Source organism: Acomys russatus, chromosome 24 (assembly GCF_903995435.1).
Source record: "Acomys russatus chromosome 24, mAcoRus1.1, whole genome shotgun sequence".
In the NCBI taxonomy this organism is placed as follows: domain Eukaryota; kingdom Metazoa; phylum Chordata; class Mammalia; order Rodentia; family Muridae; genus Acomys; species Acomys russatus.
In genome coordinates, this window is record NC_067160.1 from 51,430,661 (window position 1) to 51,451,488 (window position 20,828).

General features: G+C 53.6%; 1 protein-coding gene across 1 annotated transcript in view; it reads right to left on the reverse strand.

Annotated features, from left to right (window-relative positions):
- Lamc3 (laminin subunit gamma 3) overlaps window positions 1-20,828 on the reverse strand; it is a 64,219-nt gene that overhangs the window by 26,234 nt on the left and 17,157 nt on the right. Inside the window, exons 4-17 of the mRNA XM_051166649.1 lie at window positions 20,344-20,510; window positions 17,723-17,911; window positions 17,521-17,638; window positions 14,788-14,886; window positions 13,617-13,753; window positions 12,187-12,297; window positions 9,393-9,585; window positions 9,170-9,276; window positions 7,657-7,881; window positions 5,281-5,469; window positions 2,756-3,001; window positions 1,670-1,823; window positions 986-1,128; window positions 342-520 (exon numbers count right to left, since the gene is read on the reverse strand). Of these exons, the coding sequence (XP_051022606.1) occupies window positions 342-520; window positions 986-1,128; window positions 1,670-1,823; window positions 2,756-3,001; window positions 5,281-5,469; window positions 7,657-7,881; window positions 9,170-9,276; window positions 9,393-9,585; window positions 12,187-12,297; window positions 13,617-13,753; window positions 14,788-14,886; window positions 17,521-17,638; window positions 17,723-17,911; window positions 20,344-20,510 (2,257 nt within the window). The remainder of the gene's footprint in view (window positions 1-341; window positions 521-985; window positions 1,129-1,669; window positions 1,824-2,755; window positions 3,002-5,280; window positions 5,470-7,656; window positions 7,882-9,169; window positions 9,277-9,392; window positions 9,586-12,186; window positions 12,298-13,616; window positions 13,754-14,787; window positions 14,887-17,520; window positions 17,639-17,722; window positions 17,912-20,343; window positions 20,511-20,828) is intronic.

A 20,828-nucleotide genomic window follows, 5' to 3' on the forward strand; every position in this document is an offset into this window, starting at 1 on the left:
AGCTCTCAGAGCCACGCTGGGCCCAGGAGGCTCGAACTCTGGATGCTGTCTATGCTCTCATCTCATGCCCACTGAGCTGTACAGGTGTGACCTTGGCCCTGGGAGGCTAGAGAGGGATGTGACAAGAGCCACCTCTGGTTCACCCAGGGCTGGGTGACCAGGTGAGGGCTGGGTGGATTGGCATGAGGAGGCTCATGAACTCAGGGGACAGTGGCCAGTGGGAACACAAGGCTTGAAGTCTGTGTGTGACCAGGAGCTTCTGGACCACAGAGAGGGAGTCAGTGTTCTGTGGAGGTATGAAATTTACCTGAAGGCGGGGTGGCCTGGGCATGGCAACTTACCTCCTCCTTCACCAGACCATAGCAGGTGGGACACTCTTGGCAGCCTGTGTCACCGTCCACAAGGAAGAAATTTTCCTGGCAGCGGTCACACTTATAGCCCACGAAGCCAGGCCGGCACACACACGTACTGTTCTCGTGGCACTGGGATGAGGCAGCACCCAGTGGGGAGCACCTACAGTCTGGAGGACAGCAGGGAGCTCTGGGAACCTAACGCAGATCTCCTATTCGTCTCCCACAACCCCAAATCCTCATACCCAACCTGGAAACTCCCACACCCTCTGAGTGTCCTCAGCCGACTCCAGGGCTCCACGCCAGAGACTGGTCAGAAAGTTAGAGCCGGCAACAAGCCTTGAGCCTCGCTTATTGCAAAGTTCCCAGGGACCCAGAGCTGCCAAGCACTGGCTGTACAAGGGAAGACACCGTGGGTCATGCGTGACATGACATCTGCAGGCATACAAGGGTTCAGTGGTCACATGAGAGGTGTCTCCAGGACACCGCATTCCTCACACACGCATTGCATATGCGTGTTCTCAAGGCCCACCAGCTGCCATCATCTTCCCCATGGTACCTGCATCTTGTCGGTCATCTCCAGCAAGAGACCTCGGTCCCTCCCCACCACAGCCAGCCAGGACCTGGTTGCTCACCTCGGCAGCCCTTGATGGAAAAGCCAAAGAAACCTAGGTGGCATCTGTCACAGGCTTGGCCTGTGACGCCAGGTCGGCAGGGGCACTGGCCTGTCTTGGGGTGGCACTTGTTCTCTAAGGAGCCGAGAGGGTGACATTTGCAGCTGCAACAAGAAGCAAGTATGAGGGTTGATCGGGCCACCCCTTAACTTGTGCTCCCTTTAATAGGAACACAAATCACACAGGACACAGCGGGGGACAACACCATGGGCACAGATCTGCAGATCTGGGAAGCCACTGTGAAATCCACACACTAAAGGCCCTGAGGAGCCACACAAGGAAGACGATTCATTTCCTTCAGCCTTCCTTCCCCTGGAGTCTCCTCTGAAGTCGAGACATGTGTCTCAGGTGCTGCTGTGGTCAAAAGGTCACTCAGTGATAGGTATCACTGAGAAGAGAACCAGGCTAAATTAGCCACCTTCCCACCTGGCCAGCCCTTGGCCCATTCTTGGCCAGCCTCCTGGGCTGGCAGAGTCATGAGTCTGATACCAAGAGACTGAGCTTTTGTGCTCTCTGGTGAAGGGCACAGTGTAGCTGGAAATGGGCCAGAGATGCCGCATTCCAGGCCAGACCCATCCCTGAGGCTCCACCGTGCCCTACTCCCCCTGGCAAGACACCCAGGGCACTCCCACCCTCACCCCTTACCTCTGGCAGCCCCTCCCGGACTGGAGGTCATAGAAGCCAGGGCTGCAGTGGCTGCAGTCCCTGCCGGTGACATGGGGCAGGCAGGCACACTGGCCAGTCACTGGGTTGCAGGGCTTATTCTCACTGACTGAGCCCCTCGGGTCACAGCTGCAGGCTGGGAGTGACAGAAAGGGGATTGGAATCATCCGCTTAAACTTTAGGGGTACGTGCAGAAGCTGAGACGCCAAAGGAACCCCAGAGATCACTGTCACTCAGGGCAGGTTCCTGAGACCCTCCTGGGAAATGCTCGTGAGACAAGTTCAAGGCTCAGCCCATTTGCTATGCCCTTGGTGAGCCAGCCCAGAAGAGTGGGGCTGTTGACCGTCCCCTGAGTCTGCCTCAAGCCTTCAGGCTGGAGAGAAGGCCAGAGATGTGGTTGCCGAGCACAGGCAGAGCCAGGCAGACGCACCTGGAACCACTTCTGCCCTCCCAGGAACCACAGCATAGCATCCTTCTTGATCCCTGCATGGGGTTCCCTGCAGGGCCTCCACACAGCAGGACAGTGAGGTGTGGGTGTGGGCGGTGCCATGGGAGGAAGAGCTGAGGGCACTGAGGGGTGAAAGTTGAGTTGCTGATGCAGGAACCCAGGAGCCTGACTCATGCAGACACAGGCTGTGGCCCTCCAATAGGTATGAGTTGAGTGCAACCCAGGCAGGAGCGGGGAGTGGGGGTGGGGGGGGTGGGGTGGGGTGTGTCACCTGGGGGGCGGGGGAGGAACAGATGAGGGAGAGCCTCGGCTTCACATCCCTGCCTCAACCTCATGCGCTAACTGCTGAGATGAGACAGTGTTGAATTATCGATGGAGGGCGAAAGCGTGGGATCAGAGCTTATGAGATCTCAGGGCTGAAGGGGTGCTTGGGGGAAGAACAAATCCCAGTGCTTTTTAGAGAACAGAGAAGGCAAGAGACCTGCCTAAGGTTGCCCAGCTGAGCAGAGGGGTCAGCTGGTATGGTAGCTTTCTCAGCTATCCTGTCTGGGTCCTGAATGAGGCGTGAGGACAGTGGCTCCCATGCCTTGGCCCCATGGGGCTGGGATTTAGATACTTACATGCACATTTCTCCACAGGCCTTGTGGCCAAGGCGCTCCCATAGAACCCCTCCTGACAGTGCTCACAGTGGGCCCCTGTTGTGTTGTACAGGCAGCGCAAGCAGCGGCCAGAATGAGGCTCACAGTTGCCCACAGCATTGAGATCCACGTTCCCGCTGCACCGGCACCGGCGGCACGGCTGGGGAGCTCCCAAGAGTCCTAGAGGATCCCCAAAAAAGCCATCTTCGCAGACCTCACAGCGTCGTCCTGTGTATGGAAGGGGCAGGTTTGGGGCGCTGGCTAGCCGCACTCACAAGCTTACTGTATAGCTATCACTCCTCTGCTTGAGGCTGAGCGGAGGTGGGGGTACAAGGGGGTGACATGGCGGGTGGGAGTCTCTGGCTTAAGCTGGCCTGCACTTAGATCCTAGAGCACTGCCCGCTGGCAATGTGGCCCCAGGCACACCTTGACTCCCCACCTCTGTAGTAAGGGCAGCTCGGTAGCTGCCCCCAAAGCACTGCGGAGAGGTCCCAATAGGGCTATCTGTACAAAGCACTGACTGCTGGATGCTCAGCAGTAGCAGGTACCACAGGGTCCACCTTCATCAGCATCTTCACTAGCATCTCAAGCATCTCTCTCAGGAAAACTTGGACACCAGCTCAGATGTCCAGACAAGCTGCATGCTACTCTCCCAAGGCCCCAGGAGCTGATGTGGTAAAGATGCTGGCAGAAAACCCTGAGCCACCCCAAGCCTTCCCCCAGTGGTTCCCTCTGGGAACGCCAACTGCTCCCCTCTATGTCCTCTCACGGGAATGACACACCCACCAGCTCTCACTGCTCCCTGAAAGAGTCTGTCCACCCTGTCCAGGGGCTACTGGAGGACCAGAGGCTGCTTTCAGAATCTGCCCCAGGGAGCAGGGCATTCCTTAAGACTATTCAATGCAGCCAGGTGTGGTGGCGCACGCCTGTGATCCCAGCACTCGGGAGGCAGAGGCAGGCGGGTCACTGTGAGTTCGAGGCCAGCCTGGTCTACAAAGTGACTCTAGGACAGCCAAGGCTACACAGAAAGACCTTGTCTCGAAAAACCAAACCAAACCAAACCAAAGCAACCAAACCAATTGAAGACCATGCAATGCAGACACAAATCCTATATGAAGCCAGATGCTAAATGGCACAGAAGTACAACACACACTTCTACCTGGTAGAGACTCCAAAGAGTCAAATTCAGAGACATAGTGGGCAGGGGGTGGGGGACAGGGAGCATTACATAACAGTTCAGTGGCTGCAGGGCTCACTGGAAAGGATGGTGGCAGGAAAGAGCAGATGATGCCAGGGCCCCTTAGGCCAATGAATCACACGCTTAAAATGATGGTCAAGGCGGACAGTTTTATGATAGAGGTTTTATTACAAATACAAAATTAATGATGTAATATTCCAATAGCCATTTAATTGTCCACTTTAAGTGGGTGACTTTGTGGGCCATGCAGACATTGCAAACATGGTTAAATGCACCTCTGAGGATAGCGGGAGCCCTGCAGCAGGGAGAAGGAGGAGGGGAGGACGGGACCTGGGCGTGGGGGCTCTGATTTTCTTGTTACCTGATAGATATTCACAAAAAACCAAAAGCTGGAAAGCCGTGTTGTGTGTGTGTGTGTGTCTGTGTGTGTGTACATAGGCTCATATGTGCATATTATACATGGGTGTACGCACACGTGCTATGTGCATGAAGGCCAGAGGTTGAGCTTGGATGACATCTTCAACCTCCACCTTATGTTTTGAGAAGACAGGGTCTCTCAGTTAACCTGAACCCCACTGCTTCTGCTGAAGTGGCCCGTCAGCAAGCTCCCAAGATCTCCCTGTCTCTGCCTCCCCAGCGCTGAGCATATACAGGCGAGGCGTGGCCATCACACTTGGCCTTCTTCTACACATCTGCCGAGCCTCAGCTCACCAGGCTTATTCAATATCTCTCTATGAGCTGAGCCTTCCTTTGAAATAAGAAAACCGACCAGGTGTGGTGGAGCACACCTTTAATCCCAGCACTCGGGATGCAGAGGCAGGCAGATCACTGTGTGTTCGAGGCCAGTCTGGTCTACAAAGCGAGTCCAGGACAGCCAAGGCTACACAGAGAGACCCTGTCTCAAAAGAAGAAGAAGAAGAAGAAGAAGAAGAAGAAGAAGAAGAAGAAGAAGAAGAAGAAGAAGAAGAAGAAGAAGAAGAAGAAAGAAACGAGAAAACCTTTGCGTTGAGGTTTTCCACTTTTGCAGTGAGGACCTCAGGTCTCTGGCTTCATCCTAAGCCATAAGTCTAGCTTTAAGGGCCCATATACAGGTTCAGTTATAAACAGCCAAGGCCCAGGTCTGCAGAAACTCTCAGGATACTGAGGCCTTGACATGGCCACTCTGTTCTCAGAAGTCATGCTTGCTATCTCTAGGGCCAGGCTCTCTCCCACCCATCATACCCCAACCCAGATGCCCCCCGCCGAGAGCCAGGGATGGATTAGGGCAACAGGCTTGGTCTTTCTAGGGAACAGAGCATAAGCCACTCACCTCTCTGACCAGGGGGGCAGTGTGTGCACACCACCTCTCCACTCTCTGGGATGGTCGTGCAGGCTGATCGGCCAGGGCACGGACAGGGTTGGCAGTCATCAGCATGGCCTAAGAAGGCATTACCGTAGAAACCCGGCATGCAGCGCTCGCAGGAAGGACCCTCAGTGTGGTGGCCACACAGGCAGATCCCTAAGGAGCAAGGCAAACACCTGTCTGCCACCTCACCCCAACCTCCCCAGAGCAGCGGTTCTCAACCTTCCTGATGCTGAGACCCTTTAATACAGTTCCACATGCCGTGGTGAGCCCCAGCCATAAAACTCATGACTGTAATTTTGCTACTGTTATGAGTCACAGTGTAAATATTTTTCGAGATAGAGGTTTGCCGAAGAGGTTGGAAACCGCGCTCTGGACAGTGAGTATTCTGTGGAGGAGCCACGAGCCACAGTCTGGTAGTGAGTACCTGAGGTGGAGGCAGCAGGGTCTGGGGTAAATCACCCAGGCGAGCCATCCTATCCAGGTTCACATCCACCCACCGGTGCATGTCATCTGGCTGGTGTGTGAGCTGGGAAAACCACCTAACCCGCCTGGCCTTTGGTGCGACTCTGCCACCTACTGGCCGTGTGGCCATCCTGCACCTCAAATCCCTACCTTGGAGGATAGGATGGTAATATAAGCCACGTGGCAGATGTGCCCGCAGGCGTCAAGGGTGGAGTGGTAGAGCGAGGAAGGAAGCTTGGGCACTGCTTCGCTATTTGTGTCTCAGACCTCTCCCAGCCGATGGAGAGCGCAGCAACCCTGGCTCCTTTCCCTGCTCCTGAGTCCTCTTCACGTCGAGGGACCCACCCAAAGGGAGGGCCTCGAGCCAGGAGTCCACCCTGCGAGGCTCACTCTGTGCAGGGGCTACGTGTACGTACAGGCTATCCGGATGGGAACTCGGTTCTGCCTCCTGATACTGGAAGACGGAGGACATCGCAGACGCCGCCCCCCACCCTGTCCCCCAGTCCCCCAGTCCAATAGCCACTGGCGTCTGCTCAGAGCCTGGGGTGCTTTGAGGGGATGGCTCACCACGAGGACAGAATGTCAAGATCACCCCTACCAGAGGCCACCAGCAGTGTCCAGCCAGGGCAGTGAGGAGAATGAAAGGGAACAAGTTCCCTGGATAAACAAAGCCGGGAAGGGCACCCTCCTCAGCCCATACGCTCAGGTTTGCAGCGGTTTTACAAATGAAGGCTTGCTTATAGGGAGTAGAAAGTTGTGGCAAAGCCAAGGGCTCGGTGGGGTTGAAGAATCAGTTCCATCTCCTGAGACGTTCTGTTTCCTCAATAGGAGCTGCAGGAAGCATTTTGTGGGAAAGGGTTCCAAGACCTTATCTAGGCTCAATTGGTGGTGTCTGCCAGGCACGGGACAGGTGGATGACACCCTGATTATCAGAGACCTCATATGTTCTGGGGAAGGCAGCAGGGTGAAAGGCCTGTGATTCAGGGACGGAGCAGCCTGTGTCTGTCACCTGGTGCCTCCTGGTCATGTGACCCCACCCTCACCCCCACCCCCCACCCCTGCCAGTGAGGTTTAGACTCCTCTATAGGTGTGGAATATAGCTCTATTGAATGACATCGCCATCCCAAGGTGGTGGCTCTGCCACCTACTGGTCATGAGGTCACCCCACACCTTAGGTCCTTGTCTTGGGGAATGGGACAGTACCAATGGGATGTCTGCAGGGGTCAAGGATGTGGTGCCAACACCAGGGAGGAAAGGGACAACACTATTTTATCACTTCCTAACCCTAACCCTCTCCCAGGAAAACACCCCACCGCTCCCCTGTTTAAAGAAAAGAAAGTGTGGACAATTCCTGACCATCACGTGACCTTGTCCCCATGGCCTGGGCTATGTGTACATTATCACTGTCTGTACTGTATAGATGGGGGTTCAGGGAAGGGAGGTGGCTTTCCCAAGGCCATAGTCATAAATCTGTGAGGCTGGTAGTTGGTGGCTCCTGGTTGACACCATGGGCAGTTGTCACCTGTATGACTCTCTGAATGTCTTCCCTCTGTCTGGGCTGATAATCCCTCTGCCTTTTCTCATAGCGCCTTGCTAGGTAGCAAGGCTCTGAGGAGTCCCTCCTAGGGCCTGAGGAGGTGGGGGTGTGGCAGTGGGCAGACACCCACAAAGCGGCTGGCTGAAGGCCTCCACAGATGCACACAGTCCCCTGGCTCCGAGGTTCCAGTCAGAACTTTTGTCTCCAATAGGAGAAGCCCAGGGGTGAGGCAAGGACAGACCAGTACCCGTGTCCCCTAAGGGCCATCTGTGAGGGCCAGTGCTCATCTCACTGTGCCCGCATAGCTCAGGTAGCCTTGGAATGGGATTCTGGGGACTTACCTGTGTTGGGGTCACAGGTGCCATGCTGGTTGCAAGTGCAGGGAATGCAGTTGGTATAGGGACTCCCATGAGGTACCTCTCTTTTGTATCCCAGAGCACAGAATTCACAGAACTGGCCTGTGTATCCCTGGGGACACAAGCAGGTCTCCACCCAAGAGGCTGGTGGGGCAAGCCCTCGCTGGGGCCGGGCCGATGTGAGCCGGACTTCACACAAGAGCACTTGGCCTGCAGAATGAGAAGAGAAAGAGGGGTGAGGGTTGAGGAGGGGAGAGAGAGGGGGCGCTACATGCATGGCCACCCAACACCTCCTGAGCACCTATAAGACAGGCCCGTGCAGCCGTGAGTCAGCTGTTGTTTGTTTGTTTGATCGTTTGAGACGGGTCTTGTTGTGTAGCCTGTGCGGTCTTCTTCACACTTACAGTCCCCTGGCCTTATCCTCCTAAGTGTCGGGATTACACTATGCCAGGTTTCAAGTGTAATTTTAAAAACAATTGTCAAAAAAAAAAAAAAAAAAATCAAGGGCAAAGGAAACATGATTTTTAGATCAAAAAATAGATAAAGGACTTGGGGGAGCTCAGGGGTGGCACGCGCACTTAGCATGTGCAAAGTCTTGGCTTAGGTCCCCAAGGCAGGGACTGACAGAAAGAGATGCAAGATGCCCATGCTTGGAGCCAGCGGGATGGCTCAGCAGGTTAAGATGCCAAGCTGCCAAGCATGACGACGCGAGTTCAGTTCTCAGGGTCTCACGAGTTGTCGCCTGACCTGCACACATGCCGTGTGACATAAAGTAATGTGTGCCCATAAATGTACATGAATACAAACAAATATCTTTATGTTCTTAAAATTTGCTGGGCGCAGTGGCACATGGGTTTAATATTCCCTAAGTTCCAAAGCCACTTTGATCTACATAGCAGGCTCCAGCCGGCCGTGGTGGCACATGCATTTGGGAGGCAGAGGCAGGCAGATTTCTGTGAGTTCGAGGCCACCCTGGTCTACAAAGTGAGTCCAGGATAGTCAAGGCTAAACAGAGAAACCCTGTCATAAAAAAAGAAAGAAAGAAAAAGAAAAGAAATACAAGGCAAATTCCAGACCAGATAGGTTACATAGTGAGGCTCCTTCAATTCCAGCCCTTGGGAGTCAGAGGTAGGAAGATTAGGAGTTCAAGACCAGGGAGACCCTGTCTTAAAAGCAACTGGGGAAATTTAGAATCCTTTATCAGGCTATGGTGTGGCTGAGGTGCAATGCCACTATTGCCCAGCAGGGGGAGCAGCGCCCACAGAAAGATGCAGCAGAGGGATTCTGTCAAGGATCATGGACCTGCTCCCTAGAGTTGTCCTCCTCCGTCAGGATTCTTTGTTCCTTGCAGCATAGCCCCCGACTCTAGCCTCAGACACACCTCTGCTGCCTTGTGCAAGTGCCTTGATTTCTCAGTCTCTTGAGTCCATGTTGTGAGGACTCCACAGACAGGCAGGGCCAGGATCCCTGTTCTTAGGGGGTGTGTTATCATACTGACCAGAATGGCCACTGGTCCAGATGTGCAGAGCAGTCAGATTGGCAAGCAGGCGCTGGAAGTGGAAGGCGGGCAGTGGGGGCTCTGCCTCCTCAGAGGTCTCCTGCAGGCTGTAAGGGACAGGAAGTCAGTGCGACAGGTGGCACCAAGAGCCTGGGTTCCTCAAGAGCCTCCCAGTGTGCCTGCCCTCCCCACTCCCATCTCTCAGGACAGGGAGGCCACTTACAGGAACGAGAGATGAACTTGTCCTGGCTGCCTGGTGTCCTGAGGGCTGGGTGGACTGGAGGGCCTCAGAGCCACAGCCAAACCCGCCCCCTCCAGTCTCAGCTGCATCGGAGGTGGGGAGCCCCCAGGGGGGACTTGGAGGGTCAGTACGACTGGCTGTCCGTAGCTGAGTCTCTGGTCTCCCAGGAACTTGTCTGAAGATAAGGGGGGGGGGGCTTTGATATCTCCATACACTTAACTTGATCCTAGCATCTGTATCGATGGCAACAATCAAGCTTCCAAACAATGTGTGTCTGCAGCGGATAGAAAATCCAAGGCCAGGGCTGGGGGGATGGAAGGTGGTTAAAGGGCTTGACTGGAAAGTGAGAGGACCAGGGTCTGGATTCCTGGAGTAAATGCTGCATGAGAGGACCAAAGTCTGGATTCCCAGAGCTCACGTAAATGCTGGCGAGCATGGTGGCCCACTGTAATTCCAGCCTTAGAAAGTGGAGATGGGGCTGGAGAGATGGTTCAGCGGTTTAAGAGCACTGACTGCTCTTCCAGAGTTCCAGAGTGTAATTCCCAACAAGCACATGGTGGTTCATAAGCATTTATAACATGATCTGGTGCCCCGCAAGTGTACATGCAGGCAGAGCACTCATATACATAAAATAAAAATAAATAAATCTTTTTTAAAAAGTAGAAATAGGAGATCTATAGAGCAACCTGACTAGTGTGAGACTGGCCGTATCAGTGAGATCTGGATTTGATTGAGACACCCTGCCCCGGTGAACAAGGTGGAAGAGGGGTGGAGAATGATTTCTGACATCCACTTCCGGCTTCCACATACCCTTGCACCCATATGCACAATTGTACCCACTCACATGCAAACATGCGTCTCACACCCAGACACACCCAGACACACACACACACACACACACACACACACACACACACACACACGAGTTGTGGCATTTTGCTGATTTCACTTATGCGGGTCTGACTGAAGGATCACAGTACCCAAAGGTATCCCCAAGCATAATCCCTAGGGTCTATGCAGAGGCAACTGGACCAGACCGAAAAGGATTAAGACTGCAGATGGGGGCTGGAGAGATGGCTCAGAGGTTAAGAGCCCCGACTGCTCTTCCAAAGGTCATGAGTTCAATTCCCAGCAACCACATGGTGGCTCACAACCATCTATAACGAGATCTCGTGCCCTCTTCTGGTCTACTGGCTCATGTGCAGGCAGAATACTGTATAAATAATAAATAAATCTTAAAAAAAATTAAAAAAGACTGCAGATGGAGTTGAGAGGTGTCGGCCCACTGACCGTGGCATAGGGAGGTCTACTGGACTATCCAGTGAGGTCCAAGGGAGTCTCCAGGGAGAAAGGTGGAGGTTGGTTGTGGTTGTAAGACAGACAACCGTGGAGCTGGAGAGATGATGGCTCAGCGGTTAAGAACATTGTCTACTCTTCCAGAGGACCTGAGTTCGCTTCCCAGCACCCACATGGTGGCTCACCACCATCTATGCCCTCTAATGCCCTCTTCTGGTGGGCAGGTGTATATGCAGATGGAGCCCTCGTACGTAAAAATAAGTAAGTAGAGCCGGGCGTGGTGGTGCATGCCTTTAATGCCAGCATCCCAGAGGCACAGGCAAGGAGATTGCTGTGAGTTTGAGGCCAGCTTGGTCTACAAAGAGAGTTCCAGCCATGGCTATTACACAGAGAAACCCTGTTCTGAAAAAACCAAAGCTCCCAGCACTTGGGAGGCGAGGCAGGTGGATCGCTTTGCGTTCAAGGCCAGCCTTGTGAGTCCAGAACAGCCAAGGCTACACAGAGAAACCTTGTCTTGGGGGGGAGGGGGAAGCAACCACTCTGAAGGTGGGGGAGGGTGTGACTGTTGAAAGGGAGACAATCTCTGCTCCTGAAGGCCCCTGAAGGAACACAGCCCCGTGACGCCCATCCCATGCTTCGGGTTTCCAAAACACTGAGAGACTAAATGTGTGTGTTCTCAGCCACAGAAATCATGGCTGCTTGCCAGTACCTGTTTGCCTGGCACTCCTAAACTTGTGCTGAAATGGGACCCCTTTAGTAAGATGTTAAGAGGTGGGAATTTAGTTTGACAGCAGTGTTAGGGTGGGGTCTCTGGGACAGGACTAGGATAAAGTGAAATGGCTATGGTGGGGTCCCCATGGTTGAATCCTGCTGGGGGGACTGTGGGAAAGATTAAGCTTTGTCACAGGTGGGAGCAGTCTTGGCGGGCTTTATCCTTGGGGCACCCCATGAATACCTTGTGACAAACTGAGTGGAGCCATCCTGGGCCTAGAATTCAAGAAGCAGACCTGGGAACTCCAACTGGGCTATTGTTTTTCTAATTGACCCTCAACGGGAGGAGAAGACCACCCTTCCCATGTGACTCAGGCAGGTGGGGAGGAGAGAACAGGTTCAGCCCAGGCTTGGGTGCGTGTGGAGCAGCAAACAGGCCGGACCAACACGCGGGCCAGAGAGACACCTAAGGACCTGTCCTGTGAAATGGATACCGGAAGGTTCCCTCTTCTGTTCCTTTAACCTTTTTTCCTTCTTGTGTAAGCTAGTTGGGTTGTATAATAAAGTTTAATTGTTAAAAAACAAAGCCAACAGGGGACTTTATGCAAGATGCCACCTCAGGACTCTGGGTTACCAGGAGATGTACACTTGACCTTGAAAAGGAACTGTGAGCTGAGGTTAACCTGTCTTTTAGAGCTCATCACTATGGTACTGTGACTCAGGGACACAGGGAAATTGGGTGGTGTGACCAGCAGGGCCTGTCGCCTACCTGGTGCTGAGAGTTCCTCTCCTCCTTGCCAGCCCAGGGGGATCCCACTGTGGTTCCATTCCAGAGGATGCTCTGACACCCCCATGCTTCTGGCCTGCCAGCCACCGGCTCCTAAACATCAAACACACAAATACTCACCCCAACAGCGAGAGGCTTAAAAGCTGGCTTTCAGTGACAAGTCCAGCAGGGCTCTAAAGTTGGGGTCCAGACTGGGTTACATGAGACCTTGTCTCACAAGGTGTGATCATGACCCCACGTCTCGGAAAAGCTCGCGCATGTTTGGCAAGAACCGTACTCACTGAGCCCTCTCCATATTATCTTAGGATTCTGAAGACAAGCCCTGGCTGTATTCTGCTCAGCCACCAGCACATACTGTCCTGCTTTCTGCCTGATGTCCAGCAGAGGGCGCACTGCCTCTGTATCTAGACTTTCCGGACAAGATGCCCAAGGACCATTCCTTAGGCTCTTAAACGGCCAGGTGTCAGGTGTTGGGGGAATGTGGCATGTGGCGGGGCACACCAGCTCCAAGGGATTGCAGAGTTTGGAGCGCTGCCCTTCTTGTTCCAAAGTCACAACCATGGCAGCCAGAACCGATCTTAGACAGACCAGGGATTGAGAACACCTATCTACGAGGATGCTGAGATTGCCTGGCGTACACCAGGCGCTTAATACGTAAAGGCTGGCGCACGAGAGGTGGCTCAGAGTTTAAGAGCGCTGCCTGCTCTTCCGAAGGTCCTGAGTTCAATTCCCAGCAACCACTATCTATGATGAGATCGGGTGCCCTCTTCTGGTGTATATGTAAGCTAAGCAAAACACTGTGTGTATACGATAAATAAATCCTTTAAAAAAATTTTTTTAAAATAAATAAATCTTTAAAAAAATGTGAAGGCCAAGAGTTTAAATTGGAGCTCAGATATGCTAAGGAGACTAGCTCTCCTGGAGATGAACAGGGGTTGTGGGGGGAGATGGGGGGCTGACCTGCCAGGCTCAGGGTGCCTGCAGCAACTCAGCCTGAGTAAGCAACGCCACCCTGAGGATAAAGAGCTAGAGTCTGAGCCGGGCATAGGCATGGTGGCACACGCCTTTAATCTCAGCACTCGGGAGGCAGAGGCAGGCAGAACGCTGTGAGTTCGAGGCCAGCCTGATCTACATAGTGAGTGCCGGATGGCCAAGGCTACACAGAGAAACCCTGTCTCGAAAAAACAAACAAACAAACAAACAAACAAGGAGCCCAGAGGGAGCAGGCAGGTGCTGGGGGAGCGTCTTGCGCACTCTACCCACCAAGGCTGTGCGGCATAGGGTATCTTTCCAAAGGGGGACATGGTGGAAAGGCTGTCCTTGTCCCCATCCCAGCTTCCAAAGCGAGATTCCCAGCCAAGGTAAGGAACCCCCCATCCCCACCCGGAAGGCAACCCTTGAGCACAGCTTACCCTGGCGGAAGTCTGAGAGGATGTGGTGTGCCTGGAACCCAGCAGCGGGCCCACACACCTTGGAGTGGCCGTAACAGAAGCAGCTGCTGCAGCCTGCTGGGTTGTGGGGCTGCAAGTTAAATGTCCCAGGGCGGCATCTGTAGGAGAGTCAGGATGCGTCATAGGCCCGAGCCAGGACAGGATGGGACCAGGACCCAGGTAGATGATTCAGATCATTTTTATTTTTTACTTTTTAGAATCACAAGTTACACAGACAGGACAGACAACCCCAGGCCTTCTTGCTCTGCGTCGCTGCTGCTGACACATGGCTGCGAAGCCAAGAGGCCAGCATCAGCTGTGTCAGGGTTTCCTCTTTTCTCACTAACGTGTCCTTGCTCCAGGACCTGACACTGCCCGTGTCTCCTCTGATTTGTAAACATCTCCTCCTCCTCTCTTGTGATCTTGACACCTTCATTTCTGCGGTTGGTTTGTTTGACACAGGGTCTCGCTCTATAGCTAAGACAGGCCCTGAATTCACAGAGATCTTCCTGCATTTGCCTCCCAAGTACTGACACTAAAGGTGTACACTACCACAACACCACAACAGGCTTTGGGTTTTGTTGTTGTTGGCTGGTTGGTTTGGTTTTTTTTTTTTTTTTTTTTTTTGTTGTTGTTTTTTGTTTTTTGTTTTGGTTTTTCAAGACAGAGTTTCCTTGTGTATAGCTTTGGCTGTTCTGGAACTCGCTCTGTAGACCAGGCTGGCCTCGAACTCACAGAGATCCATACTGGCATTAAAGGCATGTGCCACCATCACCCAGTGTTTGTTTTTTGTTTAAATGAATTTTTATTTATATTATTTATTATTATTATTATTATTTTTATCTTTTTGGTTTTTCAAGACAGGGTTTCTCTGTGTTGCACTGGTTGTCCTGGACTCACTTTGTAGACTAGGCTGGCCTCGAACTCACAATAATCCGCCTGCCTCTGCCTCCCAAGTGCTGGGATTAAAGGTGTGCGTCATCATGCCTGGCCACCCTTCTTTATCATTTCCTGGGTAGCAGGCCCCCGAGAAAGGATGTGGGTGACGGGCCTGCCCAAGTCTCTGAGGACCCTGTCCTGCCACTCCCCTTACTACACAGATTTGGTGCCTCACCAGAAATCCTGGCAGCTCCATGTAGACTGGCACACCCACCTGTCGCACAGGCTGCCTTCTACATTCTCCTTGCAGGGGCAGTCCCCACTGCGGGGGTCACAGGTGCCCAAGCTGCCGGCAACATTGCAGGTACAAGGTCTGCCAAAGAAACAGAGAAAACACATGTCCATTGCCCAACTCCGTGGTGGGGTTCCCTGTGCATAGGAAGAGGGGACAGGCTTCCCAAGAGACTGTCCCTGGCTTCCCCGGTCCCACTTTAGCAGGAAGTGCCCTACCTACCCATGCAATGGTGATGGCCCTGCCCCACCCCACCCCTCCCATTGGTACATCCATCCACCCACCACTCGTGTTATCACTTGCCATCTGCCCACCGTCCACCTACGTACTCACCCCTCCATGGGTGCATTTATCCATCCATCACCCCTGTGCTTGCTGTCCCTCCCACCCACTGGTCCCTCCATCCATCTGCCTGTTAATTCATCTTCCATCCCTGAGTTTCCCATCCACTCATTCTCTCATGCACCTGCCCACCCACCTCCATCCATTCAGCCATCCATCTGTTTATCCATCTGCTCCTCTCTGTTCATCCACCCATCCACTTATCTTTCCATTAGCCTGTCCATTTAACTCACTCCTCCATCCCTCCATCACCCATACCTCATCTGCTAAGGCATGGTTCCTGTCCCCACGGATCCCAGAGTCCAGTGAGGACAGACAGGTAGAAAGGCAGGACCCTGGCGGGGGGAGGGAGCGTGGTGGCGCACGCCTTTAATCCCGGCGCTCGGGAGGCAGAGGCAGGCAGATCGCTGTGAGTTCGAGGCCAGCCTGGTCTACAAAGTGAGTCCAGGACAGCCAAGGCTACACAGAGAAACCCAGTCTCAAAATGAAAACAACAACAACAACCAAAAAAAAGAAAGAAAGAAAGAAAGAAAAGAAAAAAGAAAGGCAGGTCCCACCCTGCTGTGAAGGAGATGGATGGACAGAGGTGAGGCAGCACTAGGGAGCTGTGTCTGGCCCAGCCTTGGAGAATGGGAGGGAATGGAAGGGCAGAGACTTCTCGAGGGGCCTCAGCTGAGGACCACAGAATGGGTAGCTGTGTGTGACACAGGCTGAGGAGGCACTTCTGGGAGAAGGGACTCTGTGGCACCACATCCTACTCAACAAGCTCTCCTGCCTTTCAAATGTGTGGGGATGCAGGGTTACTCATCAAAGGCAAGTTCATGTATTTGTTTTTTTCTTGTGTGTGTGGAGGAGGTCATAGGTTAAAGTTAGGTTTCTTGTATTCCACTTTTTTTTCCCCCCTCTGTGGAGCCCTAGCTGTCCCGGAACTCGGTCTGTAGCCTAGGCTGGCCTCGAACTCAGAGTTCCGCCTGCCTCTGCCTCCTGAGTCCTGGGATGACAGGCTTGCGCGACGGCTCCGAGCTTTTATTCTTATCTTTCGAGACAGTGTTTCTCACTGAACGTGGAGCCTACCAATTTGGCGAGGCTGGTTGACCAACAAGCTCCTGCGACCCGCTCGTCTTTGCTAGCTTGCCAGCCCTCGGCCCCGGAGTCGCAGATGTGCACCACTACACTTGGCTTTTGTGATCGTTACACGGTTCCTGGGGAGCTGAGCTCACATTCTCACACTTGCACAACAAACACTTTGACAACTGAGCTATCTCCTCAGCCTTGACAAGCCCATTTAAAAGTGCTTCCAGGGGACAGTAGAAAATGTGTCTAGCATGCATGAAGTCCTGAGTTCAATCCCCAGCGCCACATAAAACTGGCCGTGGTGGTGCACAGTTTAATTCCTGCAGGAGGTTGTTCATTGTTGTGTGGTGATTTTGAGGCCAGTCCTAGGCTCTATAAGACTACGCTTTTTAATTTGTCTGCAGTATTGTTCACTGTGGAGTCCACCATAAACTACTGGTAACTAAATGTGTCTGGCCCCCTCTCCTAAAATCCAACCTGTGGTAGATTGTTGGTCCCTCTCCTCAGGACCAGGTGCCATGCACTCCAAACACAAATATAATGGCTGGCTCCCTGCCCAGCTTCAACCTGGCCCTCTGCCATGAGAACCAGCCCTCATCCCTTCCTCCTTCTCAGACTTCTATCGTCTCAGATGTGGGCTCTGGAATCTGCCTGTCCCTTTCGCCCTCCTGCAGGGCCAGCCCAGCTCCTGCCTCTGACATAGACACCTGCCCTAGCCTCTCTCTCTTCTCACAGCAACCCTCAGCTTCCCCAAGGCCCTCTCTGCACCAACCCCTTCTTTCTTCCAGACCCGAGTCTCACCTGGTCCTTGTCTCAGCCTTGGCTGCACTCCCCACTTGGAGCATCTCTGTGTCCCTCACTCATCAGGCCTCAGATTCAACCTGGGGCTCTGTTCCTCTCACAACAAATGGGGCTCCCAGGGTTCCCCCACCCCCACCCAAACGGGCTGGTTAGTCCTTTCTGTGTCTCCAGCTCTATAAGACTGGGGCCCGGAGCCGGGCGTGGTGGCGCACGCCTTTAGTCCCAGCACTCGGGAGGCAGAGGCAGGCGGATCGCTGTGAGTTCGAGGCCAGCCTGGTCTACAAAGTGAGTCCAGGATGACCAAGGCTACACAGAGAAACCCTGTCTCGAAAAACCAAAAAAAAAAAAACCAAAAAAAAAAAAAAAAAAAAGTCTGGGGCCCGGTAGCTACAGGGTAAGAAATGTTAGGCAGAGATGTAAAGGAGAGGACAGCTGGGCTTCTGGTCCTTCTGTGTCTTATGTGTCACAAACACACATCAACTGACCTCACACACTCACCTGCAGCCACCCTCACTGAGTGAGTGGAACCCAGGCAGGCAGCGGTCACATTTCCAACCAGTCACTGTGGGCCTGCAGGCACAGGTGCCCGAGCTGTCACACTGGAGACTCAGGGAGCCTGGAGAGGAGAGACACAGGGCAGTGAGAGGCAGCAGGAGCTGAGGGTAGGGACCCCAGGAAGGGTGGAGCTGGAACCACTCACCTGCTGGGTGGCAGTCACAGGGTCGGCACGGTGTCCTCCTGTCCCATCTATAATAGTCCCTCTCACAGTGCTCACAGTGCGGCCCAGCTGTGTGGTCGCGGCAGCGATGACAGTGCCCGCCGTGGCCCGTGCTCCGAAAGAGCTCCTTGTCAAATGTGCACTCCTCAGAGTGGCCGCTACAGTTGCAGGCTGTGAGAGACGGGGATGGAGGGTTGTGTGTGTGTGAGTGACCTGCTCTGCCGGGGATGGGGTGCTGTGCTCTCCTGAGCAGGTGTCTTAAAGATGGGTGTGCCTGGTCAGTCTGTCCACCTGACAGGACCTAGATTCTTCAAGACACAAACCTCTCAGCAGTTTCTACACCAGGCCGAGGCAGCAAGACCCACCTTAAATGTGGATTTAACCCCACTCTCCTCTGGGTTGGGGCCTGCCACCATCGATGCAATGTGACCAGCTGCCTCACAGTCCTGCCACCTTGCCTTCTCCCTGCCACCCCAAGGGAACTACACCTTCAAGAGCTCAAACAAACCTTTCCTTTCTTTCTTTCTTTTAATCTATTTTTATTTTTGGTTTTTTGAAACAGGGTTTCTCTGTGTAGCCTTGGCTGTCTTGGACTCACTTTGTAGACCAGGCTGGCCTCGAACTCACAGCGATCCGCCTGCCTCTGCCTCCCGAGTGCTGGGATTAAAGGTGTGCGCCACCACGCCCGGCGTAACCTTTCTTTTCTTATAGTACTTTCATCAGGCATTTTGTCATAGCAACGAGAAGAGTGACTAACACGAAAGGCCAGAGTCCTGGACGGCATTCAGGCTCAGCTTGACAAAGCACACAGAGCTCAGCCATCTGAGACTCCTGAGCAGAATGTTCTTTAAGAACTAGGTGGGCAGGGCTGCAGAGACAGCTCAGCGGCCCTGGCTGCTTTCCCAAGAGGACCTGGGTTCAATTCCCAGAACCCACATGGCAGCTCACACCTGTCTGTAACTCAAGGTCAAACAAAACACCAAATGCAAATGAAATAAAAATAAGTAAAGCATTAAAGTAAAAGAACTAGGTGGGCTCCATTAATAAACACTCTAAGCTGGGCGTGGTGGCGCACGCCTTTAACCCCAGCACTCGGGGAGGCAGAGGCAGGTGGATCGCTGTGAGTTTGAGGCCAGCCTGGTCTACAAAGTGAGTCCAGGACAGCCAAGGCTACACAGAGAAACCCTGTCTCAAAAAAAAAAAAAAAAAAAAAAAAGAAAGAAAGAAAGAAAGAAAGAAATGAAATAAAATAAAATAAAATAAAAATACAAATAAATAAACACTCCAAAACAACACTTTCTTGGAAAGAATCAGAAAGGTGTTAGGAGAGAGGAAGGCGATGGAGGAGGAAGCATATCCCAGCTGAGAGGACACAGTCTGGACAAGGAAAGTATTGTCTGTTTGGTGTGTATTTGTCAAGAGGCTGGCTGTGGGCAACATGCCTTGTGATGGGCAGGGAGGGGATACTGTCAGGTAAGTGGTGTGTGGTGCCAAGGCAACCGGGAGACAGGGGTGCCAGGAGGCTGGGAGCCTGAAGCTACAGGGAGGAGGCATAGGGTGTGGTTAGGGGGAGGGGCAGAACTGAATTTGCACTCTCTGCAGGCCCTTCACTGCAGGTGGAGGAGGTTGCAGGCACCCAGGGGAGAGGGTTGCAGAGAGGTGAAAGGGGAAGAATTGGGGACTCAGAGGCTGCCCAGACGTCAGGCCTGAAACCTCATCTTCCTGGCTGGTGACTGTGAGGATAGACATTTGACCTTGTAGGTAAGGGCATGGCGTGGGGGCATTCTGGTCCTTAGCATCCCCATCATGTGGAGAGAGGCATAGACTTGGCCCAAGCAGGGAACCAGCAAGTCTTCGCTCAGGGAGGCAGGCTAGCAAGCCAAGATGAACTCATTAGGACTGGGCCTACCCCTGGGAGGCTCCTGCAGACAGGATAAAGCTGTCTGCCCAAAGGAAAAGCTGTCTCCCCCCCACCCCAGCTCTGGAAGACTGCTGCCGGAGCCTAGGAGGCCAGCTACGAGGCTATGTGTGGATGGAAGTCCCAAAGCAGAGCGGAGGCCCAGGAAGGGAAAGTGGGATGCTGAAGTGGCTGGTACCCACTCTGGGTAGGCTCCTCCCTCTCTGTTGTCCCCGTAGAAGGTTCCAGGGCCCCTGCCTCCCTTCACCATTGTGTCTTTGAGGTTAAGCAGGCAGAGCCACACCACACACAGCTGGTACATCAAAGGACTCCTGGGGACTGTGGGGGACCGTGGGAAAGGCCGGGGTGGGTGGGTCAGAACCCGGTGGGTGGGTGGGTGGAGCAGACTGGATTTCATTAGCTACCAGGGTTGGAACAGGTAAAACAAAGGGTTAAGTGGAGTTTGGGGACTTATGTGCCCTCCTACCACAGGCGCCTCTCTGGGTGAACTTGTCCTGGGATGACTTGTGTGGTGGGGCGGCGGCCCAAGTGCTCCCCTCAGCATCTCTTCATCTCTCCTTCAGAGCTGAGGACCCCACACTGCACACCAGGCCCACCCAGGAGCAACTCCCCACTGTGAGGTTTTGGGGACTGTTTCCCAGCCAGCACTGTTAGCTTCAGGGCCTGCCGCCTGAGAGATACTCACGCAGACACTCGTTGGCATCCTCTGCGGTGCCTCGCGCCCATGGGCGGTCCTGGAAGAAGGGTAGACAGCGCTCGCAGTCCACACCCGTGGTGTTGTGTTGGCAGTGGCAAGCCAGCTGACCAGCCTCGTCGGGGCCGCACTCACTGGCGTGACCATTGCATTTGCACCTGAGGAAAGCACCAGGAGGAGGGGGACACTGAGGGAAGCGAGGGCACCACCCCTCGATGGCAGTGCAAGCTTGTGCATCCCCGAGTCCTGACTGCATAGCTGGGGTTGTGATAAGGAGAGCCCTGGGGTCCCCAAACACTATGTGGAACGACCCTTGCTGTCCCAGTTTCCTTCCTGTTGCTGTGATAAACACTATGACCAAAAGCAACCTGGAGAGGAAGGGTTTATTTCCTCTGACACACCCATTACAGTCCATTAGGAAGGGAGGTCAGGGCAGGAACTCAAGGCAGGAGCCTGGAGGCAGGAATTGAAGCAGA